The sequence below is a fragment of the Ischnura elegans genome, chromosome 8, assembly GCF_921293095.1.
Source record: "Ischnura elegans chromosome 8, ioIscEleg1.1, whole genome shotgun sequence".
Classification (NCBI taxonomy): domain Eukaryota; kingdom Metazoa; phylum Arthropoda; class Insecta; order Odonata; family Coenagrionidae; genus Ischnura; species Ischnura elegans.
Window position 1 is genome coordinate 51778431 of NC_060253.1, and position 26074 is coordinate 51804504.

A 26074-nucleotide genomic window follows, 5' to 3' on the forward strand; every position below is an offset into this window, starting at 1 on the left:
CGGATTTATCCGCTAATGAACGCGAGGTAAAAATTAAAAAATATAGGATGACTGAAGCCGCCATGAAGGAAGCGTTCAGGAATGCATTCATGAATTTTAAAAGAAAAACACTAGTAGAGTACACTAGTGGAGTATGCTGCTAGCGTGCGGTACACTAGTGGAATAGCGAGTGTAGTACACTAGTGGAATATGCTGCTAGCGTGTGGGACCCTTACGAGGTAGGACTAATAGGTGAAATTAATCGAGTACAGCGCAGGGCGGCCAGATTTGTGATGAGTTGTTACGACAAAAAGTGCAGCGTTTCAAGTATGTTAAACGAGTTTGGATGGGAATCTTCACAGGAGCGTAGATCGAAGTAGAGGATTAACTTACTTAGGAAACTCGAAGATAATATTTTCTCAAACGAAGTGAATCATATCCTTCGTTTACCATCGTACTATAGTAGACGCGATCATGAGAAAGAAATGAAAGAAATAGACTGCAAAACAGAGAGATTTAAAATGTCATTCTTCCGTCGCACTATTAAGGATAGCAATGTTGTCTCAATTGAAAGGATTAATGGCTACGCTCGCCAGGATCACCCATTGCATGTTTTTTCGTAGTTCTAACCTTGCATGTATTTTCTCTGGGAATTACTAACCATTAGCAATTTTTTTATGAATAAGCATGTGTATCTTGCTAGTATGCGTAATGTATCTTTGACTGTGTGGTGTGCATGTGGCGGTCCTCTTGCATGCGGCATTATAACGGCATGTTGGTGATTGGTCACCCCCTGCCCTGAGAATTACGATTATTTGCAGACGACGCTGTAGTTTACAGAGAAATCCGTTCCAGCAAAGATATAGATGAACTAAGGAATGACCTTGCTGCTATCCAAGATTGGTGCGATGCTTGGCAGTTAGAATTAAATTTGGAAAAATGCGTCGTAATGAATTTCTGGAAGAAGAATAACTCCCTACAGCGTAACTATGTCATTCGGGGCACGCAGTTAAAGGTAGTTGAATCCGTGAAATATCTAGGGGTTAGACTCAATAATGATCTATCGTGGAATAAACATATTCGAGAAATAACCGGTCAAGCTAATCGTAAAATGGGTTTTGTTAAAAGAATATTAGGAAAGTGCGACGACAAAGTGAGAGAAATTAGCTACTTTTCCCTCGTTAGACCACATTTGGAATACGCTGCCAGTGTTTGGGACCCTCATGAAAAAGGCTTAATAACAGAGTTAGAACGCGTGCAAAGAAGAGCTGCCAGGTATGTGAAAGGTCGTTACGATAGTCTTGTTAGTGTAACTGACCTCTTAGATAAACTCGGATGGGAATCTCTGTCGGACCGTAGATTGAAAAATAGACTAAACCTTTTAGATAAATTCAAGAGCAGTGTCTTTTCTGACGAAGTTAACCATATCTTGCGGACGCCAACGTACTACGGAAGATCAGATCATATAAATAAAATAAGAGTGATAGATTGCAGAACAGACAGATTCCGAATGTCATTTTTTCCACGATCGATAAGAGATTATAACGGCAGCAATAGAACTCGTAAATAGATTGCATGACTTGTAGTGTAGCCTACTAACCTATGTAAAACTTAATGCATGTTTCTAAATTTCTATGCTATATTCTATTTCTAACAGCATATACTAACACTACTACTACTATACTATACACTCTAACCTCATTGGAGGCTGCACCGTCTAAAACTACTCTTTGGACGCGGTCGCTCAAAAATTCTCTAATCCAGGAAATGACATCTTCGTCTAGACCATAAGATTTCAGTTTTATTATTAACTTTCCGTGGGGTACTTTATCAAATGCCTTTTTGAAATCAAGAAAAATCGCGTCTACTGGAATGTTGTCTTCCCCGGAGACTAAAATATCGTGGGCGAAAAGCGCTAACTGAGTTTCGCACGATCTGCTTTTCCTGAATCCATGTTGATTTCCCATTAATAAGTTTTGCGTGTCTAGGTGTTTCATTACCGAGCTGACTACGATGTGTTCAAGGATTTTGCAAGAGATGGACGTTAAAGATATCGGCCTGTAATTAGATGGCTGTTCCTTGTCTCCACTTTTAAATATAGGCGTTACATTAGCGATTTTCCAGTCATTAGGTACTTCGTGTTGCTTGATGGATTTACTGAATATTAACTGCAAGTAGGGGGCAAGTTCTGAGGCTAGTTCTTTATATACGCGAGAAGGGAATTCGTCTGGACCAGGTGATTTATTTGGACTAAGCGATTTCAATATATTTTCTATTCCGAGCGTACTAATGTCAATAGCTGGCATCTTATGTAGACAGGGATTGTCATCGGTCTCGGGTGAGTTTTCGGAAGGCTCCGTGAACACGCTCTTAAAGTAGGAATTTAATAAATTGGCTTTATCGTAACTGCTTGTCAACACATCTCCATTGTCGTTTCTCAGCGAACATACGGTAGATCGTTTACCTTGAACTTCCCTAACATATGACCAAAATGCTTTTGGGTTATCCTGTAACTGCTCTACTAGTGTTTTTCTTTTAAAATTCGTGAACGCATTCCTGAACGCTTCCTTCGTGGCGGCTTTAGTCATCCTATATTTTTTAATTATTAGCTCGCGTTCATTAGCGGATAAATCCGTGCTGACTTTTTTCATTTTAGCATGACACGCTCTCTGTCGTCTCAATGATTTTCTCACTTCCGCGTCGTACCATCTCGGTTCGCTGCCTTCTTTTACTATTTTACTAGGGATGTAGCTATTTATTCCCGAAGTTACGAGCGAAAGAAAAGCTTTCCAAGTATTGTCTACATTTAACTTTAATACTGATTCTTGAAACTCGGGGAAAGCATTTTTCAAATGACTCTTAAACCCATCAAAATTAGCTCTTTTAAAAATGAAAACTTTACGCTCTTTTTTAAAGTTTACAGCGGTATTTAGAGAAAACTTTGCAGTTACTACCCTATGGTCACTTATTCCTTCGACAGTGCCAACGTTTATTACCTGATGTGGTATATTTGTCGCTAATAAATCAAGAATATTTTCTCCTCTGTTTGTCTCCGGGGAAGACAACATTCCAGTAGACGCGATTTTTATTGATTTCAAAAAGGCATTTGATGAAGTACCCCACGGAAAGTTAATAATAAAACTGAATTCTTATGGTCTAGACGAAGATGTCATTTCCTGGATTAGAGAATTTTTGAGCGACCGCGTCCAAAGAGTAGTTTTAGACGGTGCAGCCTCCAATGAGGTTAGAGTGACTTCTGGCGTTCCTCAGGGTAGTGTCATTGGCCCACTCCTATTCCTTCTTTATATAAACGACATTGGCGAAGTAGTGCAGAGTAAGTTACGATTATTTGCAGACGACGCTGTAGTTTACAGAGAAATTCGTTCCAGCAAAGATATAGATGAACTAACAAGTGACCTTGCTGCTATCCAAGCTTGGTGCGATGCATGGCAGTTAGAATTAAACTTGGAAAAATGCGTGGTAATGAATTTCTGGAAGAAGAATAACTCCCTACAGCGTAACTATATCATTCGGGGCACCCAGTTAAAGGCAGTTGAATCCGTGAAATATCTTGGGGTTAGACTCAATAATGATCTATCGTGGAATAAACATATTCGAGAAATAACCGGTCAAGCTAATCGTAAAATGGGTTTTGTTAAAAGAATATTAGGAAAGTGCGACGACAAAGTGAGAGAAATTAGCTACTTTTCCCTCGTTAGACCACATTTGGAATACGCTGCCAGTGTTTGGGACCCTCATGAAAAAGGCTTAATAACAGAGTTAGAACGCGTGCAAAGAAGAGCTGCCAGGTATGTGAAAGGTCGTTACGATAGTCTTGTTAGTGTAACTGACCTCTTAGATAAACTCGGATGGGAATCTCTGTCGGACCGTAGATTGAAAAATAGACTAAAGCTATTACTCAGGGAAAAATTTCTGCTGTGTAAGTCATTTGGAACTGTCATTTATCTGCTTTGTACCACTGATTTGTATGTGCTTTTGAACTACTGTGGAATTGAAACACGGTACACAGCAGTTAATGACGTCATAGCATCCTACCATGTCATCAACTCATTTGAAACATATTTTGAACTGCCTTGGATTTCTATTGGAAACTGCTATGGGACTCATTTGGATTAAAATTTGGAACTCGTTTGTACCACTCGTTCATCTGTTTTGAAACTGATTTGTACCAGTTGGACACCCATTTGGAACTCATTTGTACACCATGCCACCTGCTTTGTAGCAATTCAAGATGGCGTACTCAATTTTCTTGAAGTTTGTTTAGGGTATTTAGGCAAGATGAATATTACGAATTGAAGTGCGGCAGTGCCGCCATTTCGCAATAGCTCCATTGCTTTGTAAAGCATTAGTCGTAAACGAAAGACCATCAAGCTCGACAAGCTTAACACAAGATTCATGTTTTCTTACTGCGGAGTGAGGGGTAAGTCACTTTGGTGGTCAAGAAAGTTCTTATCGAGAGCTTAATTCCGATCTTACGTGGTTGATGTGGATCATTCAGTGTCTATTTTTGAGTGAAATGCCTTCGTTTCTGGAAATTTTTTCTTGAAAACCGTCATGTTAAATATCTGAAAATGCAATGGGAAATGCGAAAAAAGGCCTTTCCGGGTAATCGAACTTGTCAACCTCGACATAGAAATATATTTTCGAAGGAGGGATTCATGGCGAAAAAATTCAGCCCTAAAATACGGATCCAAATATGGGCATAAACCATTTCCTAGGGATCGCGAAGACAATACATCGGTATGTTTTATCATAGAGTAAGTATATTATATACTTACTCTATGGTTTTATATATATTAATCTATGCAAAATACTACTTTTCCGGTAATATCAAACAACGAAAGCAATGAAAGAAATGGTTGCAAAAAGGCCGTAAAATTCGCAATATTTATAATTGCGAAGAATACTCTGAAAGTATAGACATTGAATTTTTACGATAATAATATACTCGGAAACGCAAAAAAACGCGAGCGCTATGAATTTGTTATTGAATACCTTTATTATACGCAACCAAAATTCTCGGTACGTAGTGAAGATAATCTTGTCGCATTTCAAATCGGACCCAAAAATACGATTTAAGCCACAAGGAAAATGGAATAATTTTTAAACTAATTCGAGTGATTATTTGGGAGTTCCGTTTCTATTAACTGACTTGCGATTATTTCTTAAACCACTTATGCATTTTTATTGCATATATTAAAGAATTTTCGTTTTCTCGACCAAACGTATCAGACTGAACCTGGCCATGGTATGTTGGCGCGTAGAAGACAGTTCCAATACAAATGATGACGTATATAAATCGCATGGATTTGTTCACAAAGAATTACAAACGTATGGAAAGCCGTTATACATGAATCTTCTCAGTACACAACAGTTACAATACGAATGATGACGCCCGGAAATCCTGTCATCTCGTTCAAAGGGAGTTCCAAATGAATTTTCTCCGTACACAGGAGTTACAATACGAATGATACGTCTGGAAATCATGCCGAATCGTTCAAAAGTAGTTCCAAATGAGTAGAAAGCAGTTCCAAACGAACACACTCTGTACAACGGAGTTCCAAAGGGGATTACAAATGAGTTACAAACGTCTTCATATTTCTAATTTTTGGTACAAATGAGTGGAAATGAGTTTCGCAGCAGTTCCAATGCAGATTTTGGTGTTCCAAAGCAGTTTCAAAAGGGTTCCAGAGCAGTTGCAAAGCAAAAATTTTTCCCTGAGTAGATAAATTCTAGAGCAGTGTCTTTTCTGACGAAGTTAACCATATCTTGCGGACGCCAACGTACTACGGAAGATCAGATAATATAAATCATTCTGCCTCCAGCTCCTGCGACTGCTGCTTGCTTGCTTGGGTCTTGCTGCTTGTGCAATATAGTGCAGTGACATATATTGTCGTAGCTTATTTGCTTATTAGCGTAGGATATTTAAATTAGTCTTAGTTTTAATATAGGGGTGCAATATTAATTGTTAGTTGGTGTGGGTTTTGTGTGTGGTGTGTGCGAGTGAGTGAATATCCTGATTTTGTTTGATCCCGGTTCCTGCGACGTGTGATTATCGAGTATCTGCTAGTAGTGATAAGTAGAAAACTTACGTATATCTCAAAATTTTCTCTTCCCTTTAGTATTATTTATTGCATAGTTAGTTGCACGTTATCTTTATTTGTGTCGCTGCGCCTTTACTAATCTGGTGTTACGGTCGTTAAATAGAATATATATTTGGCTGCTTTAGATTTAATTTTTCTATCGGAATAGTGTCTTAATATTATTTAAGTAATTTTGTGATAGTTGCCCTCTTTCTTTTACATCAGGTGTGTAATCCTAACTCTTAATTCTTATTACAGGCTAACGATATATATATATTGTTTTAATATATTTTTTTCTGTTATAGAGCTCTTCATATATTATTTTTTTTACCGTTGTTTTGAGGTCTATTTTGACTGTAAGGATTTTTATTGTAATTTTCGTAGCGCAGCACTCTCATTATTATCTTGAAAACTCTCGTTCCGTTCTCCAGTAGTGGTCATTTTAGCACATATCTCCCCTTGAAACACAGGTAGTTTCTTCCGTCCCTCTTGTTGTTTGTCATTGACTCACCCCTTCACTCCTAGCCCTCTCAAAACAACACCTGCGTCCTTGAAGAGCTAGGCACACCTTCCCCCCCCCCCTGCATTCAATCCCTTTTGCTAATCCGTTCTTCCACTTGCGGTTAACTCGAGTGACTATTTAGAGGGTAGGAGGTTGACCTTTTTCTTCTTCAGTTATTTTCCATTGCATTTTCGAGTGCGGTTTTGATATTTTTGCCTTGTTAGCGTTTTTCATGTGTTAGGATATACTTTCACCAAACGCATTGCAACTGATCACACTTTTGTCCTTAGGACTCATATACTCTTTTTTACTTATTTATTCAAAGTCTATTTATACTTATTTATTTAAAGCCTATTTACGCTTATTTATATATTGTTGTTAGTACACTTATTAGTTATTTACCCTTGTTTATACATTTTTGTTGGTCTATCACCCTTTTTATAGCTTTGCTCTTTCGTGGGGATCATATTGCGGGGAATTTATATTTTAGCTAGTTAGTTTCGTCTTTGCTCTCTTGTTGATTATTATCGTTAATCTCTTTGTCCCACGTTAAGTTATATCTTAATTTAGTTAATTAGTCTTCTTTGGAACTATATAGTTTTCCAGTTTTAAACCCATTAATCGACTTAATCCATATCCAGGTAACTACATTCCCTTATTTACGTTTAAAAAGAGACAAGTTAGTAAGTTTATCGGTTTGTTTTACTCTCTCTCAAATATCTATTAAGCGTAAATATCTATTAAAAAGAGACAAGCTAGTAAGTTTATCGGTTTGTTTTACTCTCTCAAATATCTATTAATCGTATCTCCCGTCAGGTAAGCTTTTCTGAAATCCAAAGTTGCGATAGTGATAGGATGCCTTCGAATAGGTCACCCGTTGCCGGAGTTGAAAACGCCGGTGAATGCGAGGCTCTCGGAGACCGCATTACCGCGTTGGAGACAATGGTGCGGGAACTTCGGGCCCAGTTTGAAAGGGTGGCTGATACCGCTGAGGGGAATGGTCCGAGGGGTGGTTCTTCGAAAGGTCGCCGTGCCACAGGGGCTGCACGGGTTCGCCCGATTGCAAATAGCGGCTGGTCGATCGAGAGACTTACTCGAGGTCCATCTCTCGATGACGGAGTCACGTCACCCCGTAAATCTGAGTTTTGGAGGGTCGTGTCTCGGAGGGACGGTGGTAGTGTCACTCTAAATTCAAGAGCAGTGTCTTTTCTGACGAAGTTAACCATATCTTGCGGACGCCAACGTACTACGGAAGATCAGATCATATAAATAAAATAAGAGAGATAGATTGCAAAACAGACAGATTCCAAATGTCATTTTTTCCTGGATCAATAAGAGATTATAACGGCAGCAATAGACCTCGTAAATACATTGCATGACTTGTAGTGTAGCCTACTAACCTATGTAAAACTTAAAGCATGTTCCTGAATTTCTATTCTATTTCTAACAGCATATTGTAGTATAGTTTGTTATTATACGGAACGTTTTTTGGACGGTGTGGTGTGCATGTGGGAGACCAAATGCATGCTGCATGCTGGTGATTGATCACCCCCTGCCAAACACCCTAGAGGTGGCTCGCAGGGTATTATGTAGATGTAGATGTAGATATAAATAAAATAGGAGAGATAGATTGCAGAACAGACAGATTCCGAATGTCATTTATTCCACGATCAATAAGAGATTATAACGGCAGCAATAGAACTCGTAAATAGATTGCATGACTTGTAGTGTAGCCTACTAACCTACGTAAAACTTAATGCATGTTTCTGAATATCTATTCTATATTCTATTTCTAACAGCATATAGTAGTATAGTTTGTTATTATACGGGACTTTTTTGGACGGTGTGGTGTGCATGTGGGAGTCCAAATGCATGCTGCATGCTGGTGATAATCACCCCCTGCCAAACACCCTAGAGGTGGCTCGCAGGGTATTATGTAGATGTAGATGATTGAGTTCCCATTAATAAGTTTTGCGCGTCTAGGTGTTTCATTACCGAGGTGACTACGATGTGTTCAAGGACTTTGCAAGAGATGGACGTTAAAGATATCGGCCTGTAATTAGATGGCTGTTCCTTGTCTCCACTTTTAAATATTGGCGTTACATTAGCGATTTTCCAGTCATTATGCACACACTGGTTAATGGTCACTGAGACACATCACCGTAAATCCTCCCTTATGGGGTTGAAAAAGAGTGGGATTCATTTCCAGGAATCCATTACCTATCGCCCGAATCGTCCACGCCAGGACGAACGAAGATCCATTAACTGTTGTTCCTATGCACTAGCAAATACTCCCTTTCACCTCATACAACCCCACCCTCGTTATCCCGTCCGTTCCTCACGTATTTCTTCCTATGCTGGTCAAGGAGACTTCGAGAATGGGATAGGTGGGGGAGGAGCGGCCTAACGATGCGGGGATTCCTCAGGAATTCTCTTTCATTGTCAATTTTCAAACTTTATCTCTGAGCTTGTTGTGCGTCATTCGTCGCCAGCTTCTTTACCAAGAAGAACTAAAGGAACATATTCCCATCGTACACGCCCCATCACGGAAGCACTGTAGGGTCACCACGGGGCGTTTCGAAAATAAATACGCTTACTGCCCCCATGGAGCGATGGAAGACTAGGGAGAGGCTATTGTTAAAGACGATGTATGCCTGAGAGAACATACCATTTTCAGGAAAAAACCCATGGCTAAGATATCATAACGATCACGGAAATCCCCAACAAAAGTGGAACTAGCTGGACTTAAAAAAAGAAAATAAGGGACAATTCACGGAATATCTGTATATGGTACCTACTAAGTACTACTGTCTTCATTAATGGCGAGAAATGACTAGGTATTGTAGGTCCTGTAACATATATCAGGAACGATTCGCGGAATATCTGCATTTAGTAATATATTTTGATGTCTTTTCTGCCATATATAAAAAAACTAGCGAGATGAATGGACGCATTACTGAGTAATGATGATTTTTAAACAGGTATACCTTCCGGCGAATCTTAGCTTCGATGTATTGATGTCTTGTCTTCCATATATCAAAAAACCAGCGAGATGAATGGACCATGGCCAACGTTGGCCATGAATGGACGCATAACTGACAATGAGTAAAGATAAATATCATAAACTCATACAGTCGGTCAAGTCGCAGCGTGGTGGCGAGAAATTGCTACGTATTGCAGGTCGTGTAACTTGTATATCAGGGACGATTCGCGGAATATCTGTATATAGTATTATGTATTGATGTCTTGTCTTTCATATATCAAAAAACCAGCGAGATGAATGGACGCATAGCAGAGTAATGATAAATATTATAAACTCATACCGTCGGTCAAGTCACAGCGTCGCGGCGAGAAATTACTAAGTATTGCAGGTCCTGTAACTTGTATATCAGGGACGATTCGCGGAATATCTGTATATAGTACTAAGTATTGATGTCTTCTCTGACATATATCAAAAAACCAGCGAGATGAATGGACGCATAACAGAGTAATGATGATTTTTAAACAGGTATACCTTCCGGCGAGTCTCAGCTTCAAGGCGAGAAATTACTATAGTAATGGACGCATAAGTGAGTAATGTTAAATATTGTACAGTGATACCGTCACTTGAGTTTTAAGCTAAATGTTGGCAGCACTGCAGATGTTTGGGAAAAAAGTGTGGGCCAAGGTAACACAAGTCAGAGTCCTCTGGATTGTTGATAATACACTACAAAGTTGAGTCGTCGCATCCTACCATCTTTGTTCTCTGCACTTGTTGTTTACACATAGAAAGTGAATGTGGCTGGCAGTTGCTCGGCAAGATTTTCCGTAATTTTTAGTAGAAATACGGCACAATAGGCTGTAGTTCGGCTCCTAATTGCTACATTAGCACCAAGGACGTGTTTAAAAATTTTAGTTTCCCTCAAAATACTGAGAGAAGAGCGAAATGGCTTCAAATATGCCGAAGGGACAAGTGACACCAAACAACGTCTTCCCGCCTACGTGAGGTAAGTTTTTCTACACTTAACGGTTCCTTTAATACTATTACCTTAAATTTTTAATAGTGTTGATCCACGTATTTCAATTATTAGGTTTGAACTGTGCATAAGTAGTAATTTAAAAAAATATGTATTCCGGTTCAGATAATCCGGCGAGGTTCTTGACGAGTGTTTTTGTGCTTCTGTGTTTTCTATTCATCAATGGAATATGTGAAATTTTGTGACTAAACTATAATATTTAGTCTGGGTTGCAGAGATGATCGATGTAGTTCTTTACTACGTACCAGAAAGTGTAACAATAACTGTTAGTGCTGCTATTTTTGTATTCAATAAAAATATTTGTTTTTGTCAATGCCGGTATGAAGTAATCTTACGGTCATTTACAGCAATAAAGGCAATTACGTTTTTGACTACAATCTGCGCACCTGGATACATATTAGTGGACGAAACTCCACTTTTCATTGCTTTATTTGTGTGTAGTTTATGAGAAGAATGACTATTATATTTCGAAGTAGTGTGAATGCTTAATTTTAGGATGCAATTAAAATCTCGACGAGTCGCTTTTGCGACTAATCTTTTCCTTGACTCATTCCGAATTTTTAATTCCAGTTTAAGTTCAGTGAAGAGGATTACATTCCTAGGGCTGGTTAAAACTGAAAAATACATTAACACCGAACTTTTGTCGTGGCCCAGTGCTTATGCTGCTGTCTGCTCCTGTGTACTTGAAGTTTCAACATCTTTGGCCGAATATTTACTTGTGGTACGTATTCGGGCTTAGTAACTAATTGTAAAATATGGAAATATATAATTAATTAGGTTTTTCTGAAATGGCTTCAGTGATTATCAAAGAGGACGGTACTATTCATGCCTAATTATTGCGAGATATTTAAAAAATATGGCTATGGAAAACTAGGAGTTTTTGATTATTTCTTCGTACATCATTTCAATTTCAATGCCTTGTTGTCAGTGTGTATATTATTCATATAAATTTTTCTAGAACTTATTGTTTTACTTATACATTTACTTTTATTTAGCCTGTGTGTTTAATTGTGCTTTTATAAATGTTTTATAAATAGTGATTGTCAAGAGTGGATTGGGAGCTTATTGTTAATGTGTAGATATAACTTATACAAGACCTGATGTGGTATTGTGTGAAAATAATATGGTTTTAATGATATTTTTGAGATATCATGATTTCTGTTGCAATAACAACTTCTTTAAAATGCATTTCTTAGTGATACGTTGTGATAAACCTAGGATATTGTACTCCTAAATCCATTTATGGTGTTTATCCTAAGCCGTAGGGGGATTTTCTGCCATTTCCTTTTGCGTTGATTCTATATTCTAGCGATTAGTAATGTTTACCATTGGAATAAATTAATAAAATTGATTTGCATTATCACTTGCATGTTGCTGCTGCTGTTCATGCAGGTTCCAAGAGTGTCATTTGGCAAGGGAGCAACATAGGAAGAACTAGCACACGATGCTAAAATTACTGATTGGGTAAGTTCTACATTTTACAAGAAATACCCTGGCATTGAGCGTTCAACTACCCTTTCTCACCAGCATGCATGTATGAATAGGATACCACATTGCCATTTATTTTTGCCAGTTTTTTTTGTGCATAACTGCACTGCAATTCTGAGATTCCTCTTTTTAAGTTAGTTTCTTTCCAGAAGTGTGGATTACTTAATCCTTATTGGCAAATTACTACATTATATGTTGTACTTAAAGGAATATATATTCCATGACGGTGTTAATGGAGAATGTAAATGTTGTTCATCTCATTGATTGGAGGGTACCATGAGCATTGACTTGAACTCTTCACTGAACAGTTTTCTGGGGTTGAAATCTGTTCGTCATAATTACTAGTGGTTCTTTTGATAGGCAAGTTTGGTCTTGCTGTGCATTAATTCACTACTATTCTGAGATTCCTCTTATACAGTCAATTTTTTTCCATAACTATTGACTGCTTAATCCTGGTCTGAATGTTATTATAATGGATGTAATACTAGGGGAAACTGTATGACATATTCCATGGTGGTGTTGATGGAGATAGGTAAATGGTGTTCATCGTTATAATGAGGGTCATTAATTGGGGGGTACCTTCACCATTGACATGAATTCTTTGCTGAACGGTATTCTGGGGTTAAAATATGGGATATGTTTGAGAATGCCTATTAAATGTGAAATCTATCAACCTATTCCGCTGTTTGGAATGTTTTAAAATGTAAATATTTTTTAAAGGGGGAGAGCATAGGATGGTCGAGATTAGGCAATGGAGTAGTTTAATATGACTGTATGTATTCTATTTGATAATAATTTTAGATGATCTGATAAATGTTGAAATATTTGTGTGAAGGAGTAATGGCAATAGCGTAACTAGGAATATGCCTTGGGAAGGATAGGATGGCCTGGGGTAGCAACCACCCGCCTCCTCCTCAGACAACGAATCAGTCCAAGAAAATTTTTGAAGAATAACATACCTGGAAATACATTTGAAATCATTTTGGCGCTAAAGATTTAACTTTTAGTCAATGCAGTTCAATATATAAAATAATTATAAATAATTTTTTTATTTCTCTGAGGCTTTGGGGAGGGATCTTTCCCTTCCTCCCCCCATAGTTATGCCACTGAGTAACAGTGTTGTGGAATGTTAATGTCATATCATTCCTTTTTATAATTTTGTATGCTGACAGGAAGATTGCCATCTTGGTAATAATATTAATTTCCAGAAAGTTGTCTGCCAATTGAAATTGCACGTTTATTAATTTCCTATTGCTCAAACCATGAAAGATGATATAGAAACTTAAGTGAATGTATGTTTAATAAACATCTACACATTATAGAACTTTATCAGGACTGTTGATTGTGAGAATTTGATGTATCACTAATTGTAAGATGCTGTTCATTAAAATTACTAATGAATTAATGCTTTTGGTGTAATAAAACTCAAAATTTTATTTATATTTTTAATTGCAGGTTCAGATATTCGAGTAGTCAATGTCATTGGTGGTAAAGGAACATAGCAACATTGAGAAGAATGCAAGATGTGTGGCAGCTGTTATCACCTATTCATCATTATCTCCTACTAATTTGAATCAATTTCAATAGAAATGTTACATCTTGTGCACTTAAGATTTATTTTTTATTTTGCAATATGTAAATAATCTTAGTTTCAATGGAATTGTTAAATCATTCTGGAAATCTTAAAATGTAACATTTGTGGTGTGTGTACATTATATACTTTGGAAAAATGTTTTTTTCTTTTATATACCTCCTTTGATGATATCTTTTATGATCTGCAACTCTCGTGAAAAAAACATAAACTGCACGACAGCTTGCGACTTCTGTAGTTTTTCTTGCCTAATTTTGGGGTAGGATAATATTTCCGATTTTTCGGCACTAAAAATTAACCAGACTTGTCCTCAAATTCCTCGTATAATATCCATTGCGCTGTTTTCATGGAAGTTTACTCGGATATTACATGCGAAATCTCTTCCGATCTGAAGATAACAATTCTCTCTCAGCTGATATTGGACTTTTCAATATCTGAAATTATTCCTTGGACGAGAACAAAACGCTATACAGTAGCCCTGGGAGCGGTAATATGAGTTTTTGGAATAACCCTGTTTCAGACATAAATATGAGTTTTTCATATCTAGAAAAACGTCCAGTGAAAATAATCAAAACTTGGCTGAAGCGCTATTATTTGTTATTTTTCACGATTTAAAATTTACAAATTGATAGTAAAGTGTTCCCAGTACATCAAGATTGAATATATTATAATTTATAATTACCGAAAATGCGACAGGAATCGCGTATTTATGAAAAAACTGGCATTATATCACCTTCCCCCATAAGACTCTATAGAGACGGAAGAACTAAAATGGCGGACGTCTCAATTCCCATAGTGGAAGTGTATGGAACGACTCGACCCTATGAGGTAGTAGTGTAGAGAACTGCCATCCAGAGGACTCTGACACAAGTAACCCAGCTGATCTACTTCACCAATGGTGACTATTCGTACTTCACTGCTTCAAATAAGTTCTAGCAGCGGTTTAAATTCAAAAGCCGCCACAAGATGGCTCGTATGTAATGGCGGAATTTTTAAAAGTAACATACTCGACAATTTTAGCACATTTCATCTCCTTTAAAGAATTTTTAAAAGGAAATAAATATTTCTTTACGATAAATTTAAACCTATGTTCCTGAATATTCCATGTTATTTACATATAATTGAGCAGGTTTAATAAAGAGGCAGGTATTAATAAATGACACATTAATTGAACTCTTCCACAATATCTTTAAAATACAGAATAATTAGGTCTAACCAATTGTCAACCATTAACAGGTGTAAAATAATATTTTATTAGCTTTCTCAAACTTTTTTATGTTGCCTTGAACCTAATGATTTCTCTTTGAGTTGAAACAATGGGTAGTGTGGTTACTAAAAATTCTTGTAAGCATTTATTTCAATTAACTTGTTATCATAGTTTTGAACATTGACACATTTGTAGATAACGAGAATCCTAAGAAGTTAGAGCTAAGAAGAATTTCCCTATTCTGTAAGATGAGAGACCACAGTCACCTTCCAACTTACCTGGCACCACAACATATGAAGCCAAATTCTCTCTAGCTGCCACACAACTCACAATCAGATTCAAATGGTGAAATTTGGATTATACTATTCCACCAGCATTACAAATCCCCAGTAATAAATTGGTACCCCTTATTTATATTTAATACATGTAATTGTGAAAAGTATGATATCAATATAAGGGGTGGTCAGGGGTGATTGGGGGCCCTTGGCTGTACGTGGCTCATGATGAGGCCCCCCTCACCTGAGGATTCAGCCCTCCTCCCGGAAAATTTTAGGAAATTGCATGCCCAGAAATGAATTTTTACGCTATTCTGACTCTTATAAACTGGATAAAATTTAAACAATTAAATTTCGTAAGAAAAAATACTGTGAAATTTGAGAACTTCTCAGCTTATAAAATTTAATTATGAGCTAGGTATGGTTATATTATGTATTTACTGAATTCGTTCATATGCCTTATACCAGAGGTGAATCTAGGTTTGGACCAAAGGAGGGTAGTATGTAGAAGCAGATGACCACTGTAAAAATTTACCAACAGAACGACCTACTACATGTTCACAAACAGTGTCTTTTTTATCAAAGAATATTAGCCAAAAACAGCCGTTTTTGAGTCTTCAAAATCCCAAATTTCCAATATTTCCAAATCCCCCTTATTTCTTCAACAAATAAAGTTTTTTCGATTATGAAAAGTGCTAACATTAGTTTAAAACCCTCTACTTAGTACCCTGTTTTTAAAAAATTTCCCCTCCTTGGTTTTGGACCCCCAAAAGAAATTTCCGGCTACGCCACTACAGACCACCCCCTTTGGTCCTTCCCCCCTAAATATAAAAACGCAATTATTTTCCTTCATAAAAGAAAAAAATATTGAAAAATCACGAATTAATAAAATATTACTAAGGTTTTGCAACAGTAGATCGTTTATTTTGTGTTTGCATTTGGTGCAATATATTAAAAATGGAGACTATATGTAAATGCACAAAAAATCAAAATAGACATGCAAAGCAAAAAAAGGTGATTATAGAAAGAAGAAAGAACCGCATGGCAAGTTGACTCGAAGCTTGTCACAAGGCAGTATTTTTTGAACTATTAAAATTTAAATACTAACATTCCAACGTACCTGAATCTCTATCTAACTCTCACTGTGTAGTGTATTGGAAAAGAATCACTGCTCTTGTTCAGCCAGGCACTCTATTTATTCGAGATGTCTTTAGCATAAAAGTTTTCTTTTTCTCATTTTCTGCGCACTGCTTTTGTAAACGAGTTTCACATTAACACTTTTAAGAGGATGAAACTCTCTCACTAACCAACACTTATTAAACCAGCATTTGTTGAACTATGTACTTAGAATTTTGCAATCTGTGTGAAGAAGCTGTCCCATAGCAGATATATGGCAACATTGTTGTTTGCCAGGATATTATCACTTTCTCCAGGGAGTGAAAATCCGCTCTGAGTCCCATGGTAAATGATATCCCTTGGTCAAAGCCTCAAACAAGTGAGATGTGTAACTATACCCATTCATTGTGATCTAATATTTTTTCTCCATGAATGAATTGGGGTATCAACTATCCAGAAACACCTGCGGGTATATCAAGTTTCATTAGGGAACTGGAGACTTTGGGAAGAGTGGACGAGGGAAAAAAATGGCATGTCACATGATCCGTAGTAGTCCCGAAAATGTAATGACTACGGGCTCAAATATATATAGTGATATATACACAGTCATAATTGCGGTTGCCGCCATGGTCTCACCTCAAGAGGGATATTCACACCAACTCATCGTCGTATCTTGCCTAATCATGGGACAGGAGAGGGAAAGAGAGAATGAGATGTGACCAGAGCCCCAGCGCATGCCGGCCACTTCATGATATACACGAATCTTATTGGGGCCTCCGAAGCTCGGAGCACTTGGTGATTGTTGACCTGCCCAGACAGCCCCTGATCAATATAGCATCTTCCTACTCCATTGCTCCATTCATCATTTTAGGCAAGCACATCACCAATGATTAATCCATGAAATGCGCATACCATTGCTTCACTATTCTTGATCTTATCATTTGAGATAAAGATGTTTGACATTTTGCATTGGGGAATTCTCACTATCCATTGATATCCTTCTGCAAGAAAGTGCAATGAAAATCAAAGCATATCACATGAATTGAAGAGCTCTACGCTTGTTTGGATTATGACATCAATCAGCATCGTCATATTTCCGGGCGAGTTTTTACTTTTTCAATTTTCAAACCCTCTTCATTGGCTCCTGTCCAATTCATCGTGAGTGAGTGAACTCTCTTGTTCCATAGTGTGTAGCCCGATCCTAGATCCCATTTTTCTTAAGACACAAAAAGTAACAAGATGTACCTTTTTTTGCACAGAAAAGGTTAATGAAACCAAAATTTTAAGGAAATTATGACAGCAATTTATTAGTTTTTATAATTATTTGCTTGAAAAAATAATCATAATTTTTATTTTAGTTCCACGTCTTATACTAATATCATTTTTCTTCAAAAGGAAAATTTGTTCATAACTTTTGTTTGGAACTAAATTTATTTTTGCTTCTGGGGGGGGGGGGGGGGCAGCTGCATACGAGGCATAACTTGAGTTTGTTGTGTGGTACATCAGGAAAGGGATGCCATTCATGTAAGGTCAACAAAAAAATGTTTTAAACTATATTTTGTCCATCGTATTTCTCCATGCTAACTCAAGGTTAGGCCCATCCATTTTATAATCTGGCCCAACCATGTGACATATACTAGAGCCACTGCTATCAATAAGACTGAAGGTTCAAACAATAATAACACAATAACTTACATCATAACATTTTATTGTTAAATAATAACAGCATAGGTTTATGAGTCCTAAAATGAACACTTCATGTTTCACCATTTTTTTAGCAGTTGATGTAAGGACATTGCTAGGACTGTGCAGCCTTTTTCACAACTAAAAAAATGTTTCAACTTCATAAACAAGGTGGACATAAAATAAAAGATGGAAATTTTGAAAAGTTGGCCTTTCCCATCCCTAGGAAAAACAGGTTTAGCTTGACCTTTCATATGAAATAAAATACAGGAAAAGAGGCATGAGGGTAAAATTCTATTCCACATTATAACTCGGGTGTGTAGACGATATGAACTACTAAAAGCAGGAAGAGTCCTCAGGAGGAAATTTTGAATATGCATTCCAAATTTCTTGGTGGAGACAATTCTCAGATCATGAAACAGAAATTCAAGTTGCAAGTTAAATTCTTTGATTGAATGTTCAAGAAAATGTTTTTTAGGAAGCCTAAAAGCAATTTGTAGCAATATTTTTCAGACTTACACAATCATTAGCTTCCCACATATGGCTTTGATATAACTTGCAAACACGTTCAGGAAATAAAACTAAGAATTATTCACCTCACCATGTAAAATGAAGGGACATTGAAAATAATGCTCAATCAACCAGTTATGCAAATAGATATACAGCAGAACATATTCCATAGAAAATAAAAAATACATTCCTAAATGTGCTTTCATTGATATTGTTTTTGAAACTTGCCAGTAGTAGAGGATGGTTAGATCAGTCAAAAGTTGGCAAGTGAAGGAACAAAAGATGTGATTCCTCATGAGTTGGTTGTCTAAAAATACAAAAATATATAAGGAAACACTACCACATAACATTTTCCTTTGGCTGTTTAACTTTAAATACACCAAATTAAAAGACGGCCGCTATTATTGTACATTTCAATCATCATAGGTAAAGCATCCAACCGAGGAAATCACTGGCTTCTAATTTTATCAAATTTAACTAAATTTGCATTGATAATTTGAAGTTCCAATACATGAAACTAACATAATTTGACAAATGGCAAATATATTTGATGAAATCATAATTTTCTGGAGATAAAAAAATCACTTTTTGCATACAGACACACTGAGATCCAAAGGAGTAATTAAATATGTGCAAGATGCACATATGATGCTATATGAACAATGATTTTGACAGAAAAATGTTCTGGTATACGCAATAATTTGAAGCCAATAAATAAAAATTCCAAGCATGTTTATCAAAAAAACAGAAAATAGGCATATATAATTTTTTTCAAACAAAAATTCACAATAAACAGGAGTACTTAAAATTTTTACACAAATTTTTTTCGATAAGGTATTTTCAAATGTGAAGATTAATTTTCAACGCATTTACAACTGAGGAATAACTCAAAGATTTACTAGTCAATCACATTGAATTTATTATATGTGCAACACTCTAAATTTGAAAATTGATTATTAAATTCCATATGTGTAGTCACATAATTCACGGATGTTGTTCAATGTCAAATCACATTAATAGGTCAGGAAATTCTCTCAGAGAAGTTCACCACTAGTTAGGCAATCTATACACACAGACTAAGATGTGAAAAAAATGAAGCAAAACCACTCCCCTTCCACAAAAAATGCTGAATATAAGACAATGATATGCCTATGATTACTGCACACAGTGTAAAATATGAATATACAAAATTCACAGTACTGATATTACTTGATCATCAACCACTGCAATTACATTACAATATAACAAACCTCTAAGAATAAATAAGCAAAAAATAAACCACTTGAAATAGCACTTAGGTATTTCATTAACTTATTTTTATTATTAATACTTAATAAAGTAAAAAATAATTGGCAAGACTTAGCTAATAATTTAGCCATTACGATTCCAAGGTTATGTGCGGGAAGAAAAAATAATCTTTGAGTAGGTGGTACACCAAGAATCTTGTGAACAGAACTCAAAAAACCATAATTGGCCTCAGAGGCAACAACTTAAGTTGCCTTAGTTTCTTTGAGACCAAAGGCAACCAAAGTTAAATGGACTAATGAGTAGTGAGACAACAAGTACCAACTAACATATACAGAGATACACAGCCAGATCAATAGGATAGGACATTTTCCTCCATAAATACACAGAAAGTGGAGACTTCACTTCCTTGACAGGCTTGGATTAGCTCTCTCAATAGCTGCTCTTTCTTGTTCAGAATATCCCAAAATGCTTTCAATAGCACTGAGGTGATCCACTGTATTTTCTGCACGGTCAGTGAGAAGATAAAACACTGCAGTTTTCAGAAACTGCAATGTTATAGTGGGGTCATTGGCTCTTTTAGCTGTGGTCGTTGAATCTGCTTCAGTACTATTTTGCAGACTCTGAATTCTTTTGTTCTCTGCCAAGGCACACCTATACATGGCCTACGGTAAATATAGTAAAACAAATGATGTCATTAGTGGGTACATCTCACACGAAAAGTAGGTGTAGGGATATAATTTCACCCTCATAAATAACATGAAATCCACATGAAAGTTATCACTTTCAATCACTCTGTGTCTCAACCTGATAGCTGGTTTTTCCCTATTATCTTAGGAAAAATCTGTGCAATACTGCATTTATTATATAAATACACAAAATATTCCTTCATTCATTCACATAACACCATAAGTGCAAACTGACATTAATATCAATTGACAGGAGAGAAAAGAAAGGGATAGGAACACACATAGGAAAGTAGTTTTTTTACCAATGGCAATTTTAATTAATATTAATCTCTGTAAAGTCACCTACATTGTGCAAGAAATATTTTGAAAGTAATATTGACTTCATTTATTTGAATGGAAATAATATTTTCCACAGAGTAAGTAAGATGCTAGTAATAAGGAGAGGATAGTTAAGTATGAAATAAGAATCGTACATATATCACTAAAAATAACTTGGCCAATCTCTCCCAATAAAATCATTTCTCATCACTGACAAATAAGTACCTAATAAAAATAAGCAACGTTCTTCACTCAAGCAGCTATACTAAAAAAATGTTCATTTCCAACGACTTAATCCCAGTAAACTATATTTTATAAGTATAAGCCCCTCTGGGGTGGATAAAGAGGCAACTGCCCCTCCATTAAACCTGAATCACACAATCATCTTTTCCCATCCCTTCCAAGGGATAGCTCCAGTGATTGCTATAAATATGGTAGAAAAAATATGACCATTTCATGCAATCATTTTCTGCAATAGCTCCAATGCTGAAAATCCCATCCCTTTCTCCGTCAACGAAGATTTTTTGGTTTAATGCCAAGTCTTATTCTGTAAACCCATGCCTCGTATAGCACAATTTCGATACAGCACAAATTCGTTCCTCTGGTAAACATTGCAACGCAGTGTAACCTAATAAAAAAAATTTAACACTCTCATGATAAAACGTGAACTTGCGCTAAGTACACACGAAGTTGCTATCATTTTACGCATATTAATAGCATTGCTTGCCTCAAATCTTCTTTTATGTTTATATATTAATCGAAATCCATTGCAGTGGAATGGCCAAAAGTATTACTTGTCATTGGGTCCAGATAGCCGGCCTACTGAAGTAATTTATCTAGTCTCCTTAACAGAATGACAATAGTTAATTTAGATCATTAATTAAGTGTGGAGCTAGTGGAAATGAGTTTTTTTAAGCAATACGGTTTGAGATGCAATTTTTGCCGTCATAGGTAATCAGGTGATTGACTTTCAGGTAGTGGGTCATCGGTATTCATAGAAATGGAGCAGTGGCCGAGTTGCGTCTGAATAGCATCAACACTCAAAAGGGTCTGCTATTGAGTCTCAAACACAATGGCTTCAATCCCTCCCAGCAGTCTTAGGCCCTCTGCGTCTCAGGAATACAGTTCAGCTGTAGAAGGTGATTTCGACAGAGTCATACAGAGTAAAAACCAAGAGAAAAATGAAAAATATGAATGCTGGTAGGAAAAATCAAGAAGTTATCAAGAAAAACCATAAACCTAGAAGAGAAATTGAAAGAGGTCAATTGCTTTGAAAATGGAGAGTGTCAAAGTGCGGAAGTTTAAACTCACGATGCCTTATTCTGAATAAAGACGAAGTTAAAACATCATTGACCTCAGCCGCGCCAACTTCAACCAAACGGTCAACACATATGGAAAGTTCATTGTGAATCTGTACAAAAAGACGAGGGTGGTAATCTCTCCAAGACATTAAGTGAAAGCTCCGGTTGGTTCCAGAATTTTAAATGGCAAGCAGGTATTTTCAGTGCGGCGATATCAGGTGAATCTGCAAGTGTTGATAGCGAAGCCACCAGAACATTTTCTGACGAACTCCAAGCTGTGATTGAAAGTGGCTCCTTTCCCCAACTAGTTTTTAGTGTTTACGAGACGATATTGTTTTGGAAAAGAATGCATTCTCGTTCATTCATTTTCAGGGAAGGAAAACCTGGGTCAGGTTTCAAGGCATTTAAAGACTGTTTGACATAGCTGCTAATGCCTCGGAGGACTTCAAATTAGCATTTGCCTGTCATTTCGATGAGCGACAAAAGGGCCTGGGAGACACAATATTGTTTTTAGACTGGTTTGAAAAATCGTCAACTGCCGGCAATGCATAACGAACCCCTGAGATAGCAGATGTTAGCACCCGCACGACAGGAGGGAATTTCAAAAGCATGTACGAATTTTTTTTAACTTGATTAAAAGTCTTTGAATGCGTGCCTACTATTGTTAAAGATATTTTAAACTATAAAATTTATATAAATAAGGTATTCTAAGGCTATTTATGGGAATATATATGGTGCAAATGTATAACGCAAATTCGTATAGTGCAGACCTCGAGGAACGCATCCTTTGCGCTATACGAGGCATGGGTGTATTTCCTTATTTTCAAGGAGAGCAATTTTAAGATTTGTTAAAAATTTAACCAGTAATTACTTGAAGGTTATGTAAGGTATATATGTATAACAAACCAATAACATTGTGACAAAAATGTCGTAAATTTTTTAAATAAACATATAAGGCTAAATTAAATAATTGAAGCTCTGCAGATCACTTGGACCCAAAGACGGGAGCTGGAACGTGCCAAAGATTGTCGTCTATCAAAAATGAGTCAACGCTGCATTAACCAGAAAAACCTTCATCAATTTAATCACTGCGGAAGCCTCCATAACATTCGCTTCTCCATTGTTCGCTACGTCCCTTTTTCCATTGCCGAAACCATTGCTGGCACCTTCCTTCAGCCAATCAGAATGCAAGGCTGGCGATAGCGATTGTAACACCATGGATTTTTAGAATGAAAAAACTTTGTAAATTTCACATTAATTTTAATAACACGACCAGTTTCATCGCTGCGCGACATCATCAGGTGCATATACAGGAAAGCACGGTCTTAAATACCCTGGAATACATGGGAACGGGTGCTGGACTAGAGGGGGTGGTTGAGTGAGGGCGAGGGAAGGTGGGGGGAAAAAACCCAGGAAGAGGAAGGCTGGGAAAGGCGGTGCGGTGTGTCACACTAAGTCGTTAGGTGGGGGGGGGGGGTGGTGACTGACCACAATCCTAACCCTTACGACTTAGTGTGACACACCACACCGCCTTTCCCAGCCTTCCTCTTCCTGGGTTTTTTCCCCCCACCTTCCCTCGCCCTCACTCAACCACCCCCTCTAGTCCAGCACCCGTTCCCATGTATTCCAGGGTATTTAAGACCGTGCTTTCCTGTATATGCACCTGATGATGTCGCGCAGCGATGAAACTGGTCGTGTTATTAAAATTAATGTGAAATTTACAAAGTTTTTTCATTCTAATATGAGGCAATTTCACGAAGTTACGCCGCAAACCATTCAATTGACCATGGATTTTAATTGAATGAAAGTTGTAAGCATAGAAAGAGACGGAATTAACACGTTCCGTGCATAGCACATCAATTGACGTGGTTCTGTCTGAGCCTAGATACGGAGCACGTCAATGCTCCGCTGCTCGGGCCAGGAGCCCTTTCTCAGCCTCTGTACGTGACTAATATCCACTTCCAAGTCTTCTGATTGTGTGTACGGCTTTCAACAAGCTTCCTTCTTTCAAACCATGTGCCCCGTTTGTAAAAAGCAGTACATATTTGAATGGAAAATATGGCGTGGAAACCTCCCTCTATTTTTCTTTCTTATTTTAACGGCCGATTTTATTTTTATTTTTTTATTTTCATTGCCACGAAAACAGCTCATTTTAGGCCTTTTACATCAGGGATATAACATGAAACAAGGACTATCACATACAACCATTCCCTGAGTAGGGGTTACCTACCCAGGCGGGACTCGAACCCGCGACCTTCGGTTTGGCAGGCGAGAACTTATCCCCGCCACCACCGAGGCCAGCAATGAGGCCGGCAATTTGATGACTTTAATGAAAATCGGGCCCGCATTGAATGTGTTAAGTGATGGAAAAAAGGACGGTGGGAATGACCATGTGATTCCGAAAATGATGGGTCCAGCTATCATACTTTTGGCCCTTAAAAATCTATCAATGAACCTATCATTCTGAGGGATGGAAAAAATGATCAAGTGATTCAGACTTTACTCTTGATATAATATAAGCATGGCGGTCACAAGCGTAGATATTTCCATTGCGAGTTTTATTATCACAATTTTAAAACACAATGTTTATGCGTTGCAGCATTGAAAAATTATTACTCACATCTTTTATTACAATGGAGATCTTTTCTAACTCATTTTCATTAAGATGCACAACAACAAACCACTCCTGAAAGTAATGAAAATCCTCCTCAATACTATGATCCTAATCCACCCCTGGTACCACCATTACATAACTTTATCGATAAAAATGAATGTATTGTTCCAAATGCAAATACACCTTCAATCACACTCTGGAAAAAATATGTCAGAGTACATGTGGGTACTCACAATATATAGGATATATGCCAAGTCTATTCAATAGGTTAAAATTTTAAGATTTATGAAACCAAGTTAATTGATACACACAATAAAAAAAACTCATGCATGTTAATTAGTAACGCCACACATAACTACTGCACATACTTCATGCATACATAGGTATTTATTGCACAAGGTGTAATGTGAAGGCTGCCAATGAGAGCAGTTCCTGTGATCAAATGCTAATCCGCATGCAAGACACCCAGAAGCACCAAATAAAATTATTTGAGATACACATTTAATCACTGCATTAAAAAAATAAAAAAATGGCCCTTTCAAAAATAAATATGTACTTCTCATGTATGACCTTTAAGTTTACAAAGCCAAAAGAAAATATTCAATTTGTCTCCTCTAATTTATTAGATCCAGGACAAAAATGTCATTTCCTAAACACCACTAGTTGGATCCACTACTAGTGAGGGGTAACGGAAAGGGCAAATAAAAAGGAGGAGAATACCCCACATTTTCCACAGAGGAATAGAAATAAAAAGAAGCGACTTTATTTCAGAAAAAGCAGAGTTCACCTGGTTTACACCATGATTCCAATTCCTGGGTAATACGTACATTTTTTCAATAATGTGTAACATCCAAATAAAACTTGTCACCAAAAATATATACAATACGATAGAGGATGGGAATAAAAATTTTGATGCAACATGAGTATTTGTTTAGAGATGAGGAAAAGGCTCGACTACCCAGGAGATGAGAAACGATGACCCATCAGTAGGCGTGCATCAAGTTTTTAACTCATCTGCAAAAGAGTTCACTCACTCACTCAGAGATGCAACCCGAAGAATGGCTAGGATAGGTGAGCCTAATGAGGTTCACCTAAAGGTCTCACATTTTTCAAGCCTTATTTTTGGTCAATCCCACAACTTTTTTTCATTGGGCCAGATGGATTTAAAAAAATAGATTTTTCCGATCCGCCCTAATGTACGTACAGCACTGACTGATTTTGGGCAATTTGTTATTCTCTTAGAAAAGTATGAAAAATTCTGGAATCGTCACTGCTCTTATTTAATCTCTGCCTCCCATTAGAGGCAACACGTGGACAACACGACAATCATCCCAACTCTCACCACGTGGAATAATTATCAGGGGTCAAATTGAAATTTCAGCCTCTGTATTTGAGGTCTTTATGCTCAGCATCCAAGATATGGAGAGAGGTCCAAA

At 37.1% G+C, this 26074-nt stretch overlaps 1 protein-coding gene and 1 long non-coding RNA gene across 4 annotated transcripts in view; one reads left to right on the forward strand and one right to left on the reverse strand.

Annotated features, from left to right (window-relative positions):
- The first annotated feature begins 11224 nt into the window (after nucleotides 1–11224).
- Nucleotides 11225–13819, forward strand: LOC124163902. The gene is made up of 3 exons (XR_006865872.1): nucleotides 11225–11322; nucleotides 11994–12065; nucleotides 13545–13819. It is a non-coding gene; the product is annotated as an uncharacterized LOC124163902 (long non-coding RNA).
- Nucleotides 13820–17969: 4150 nt separating this feature from the next.
- LOC124163296 (protein quick-to-court) overlaps nucleotides 17970–26074 on the reverse strand; it is a 135043-nt gene continuing 126938 nt past the window's right edge. For all 3 annotated transcript variants that reach the window (XM_046540101.1, XM_046540098.1, XM_046540099.1), the window contains one exon: nucleotides 17970–20381. In XM_046540101.1, coding sequence (XP_046396057.1) covers nucleotides 20118–20381 — 264 coding nt within the window. In that variant the 3' untranslated portion in view covers nucleotides 17970–20117. The remainder of the gene's footprint in view (nucleotides 20382–26074) is intronic.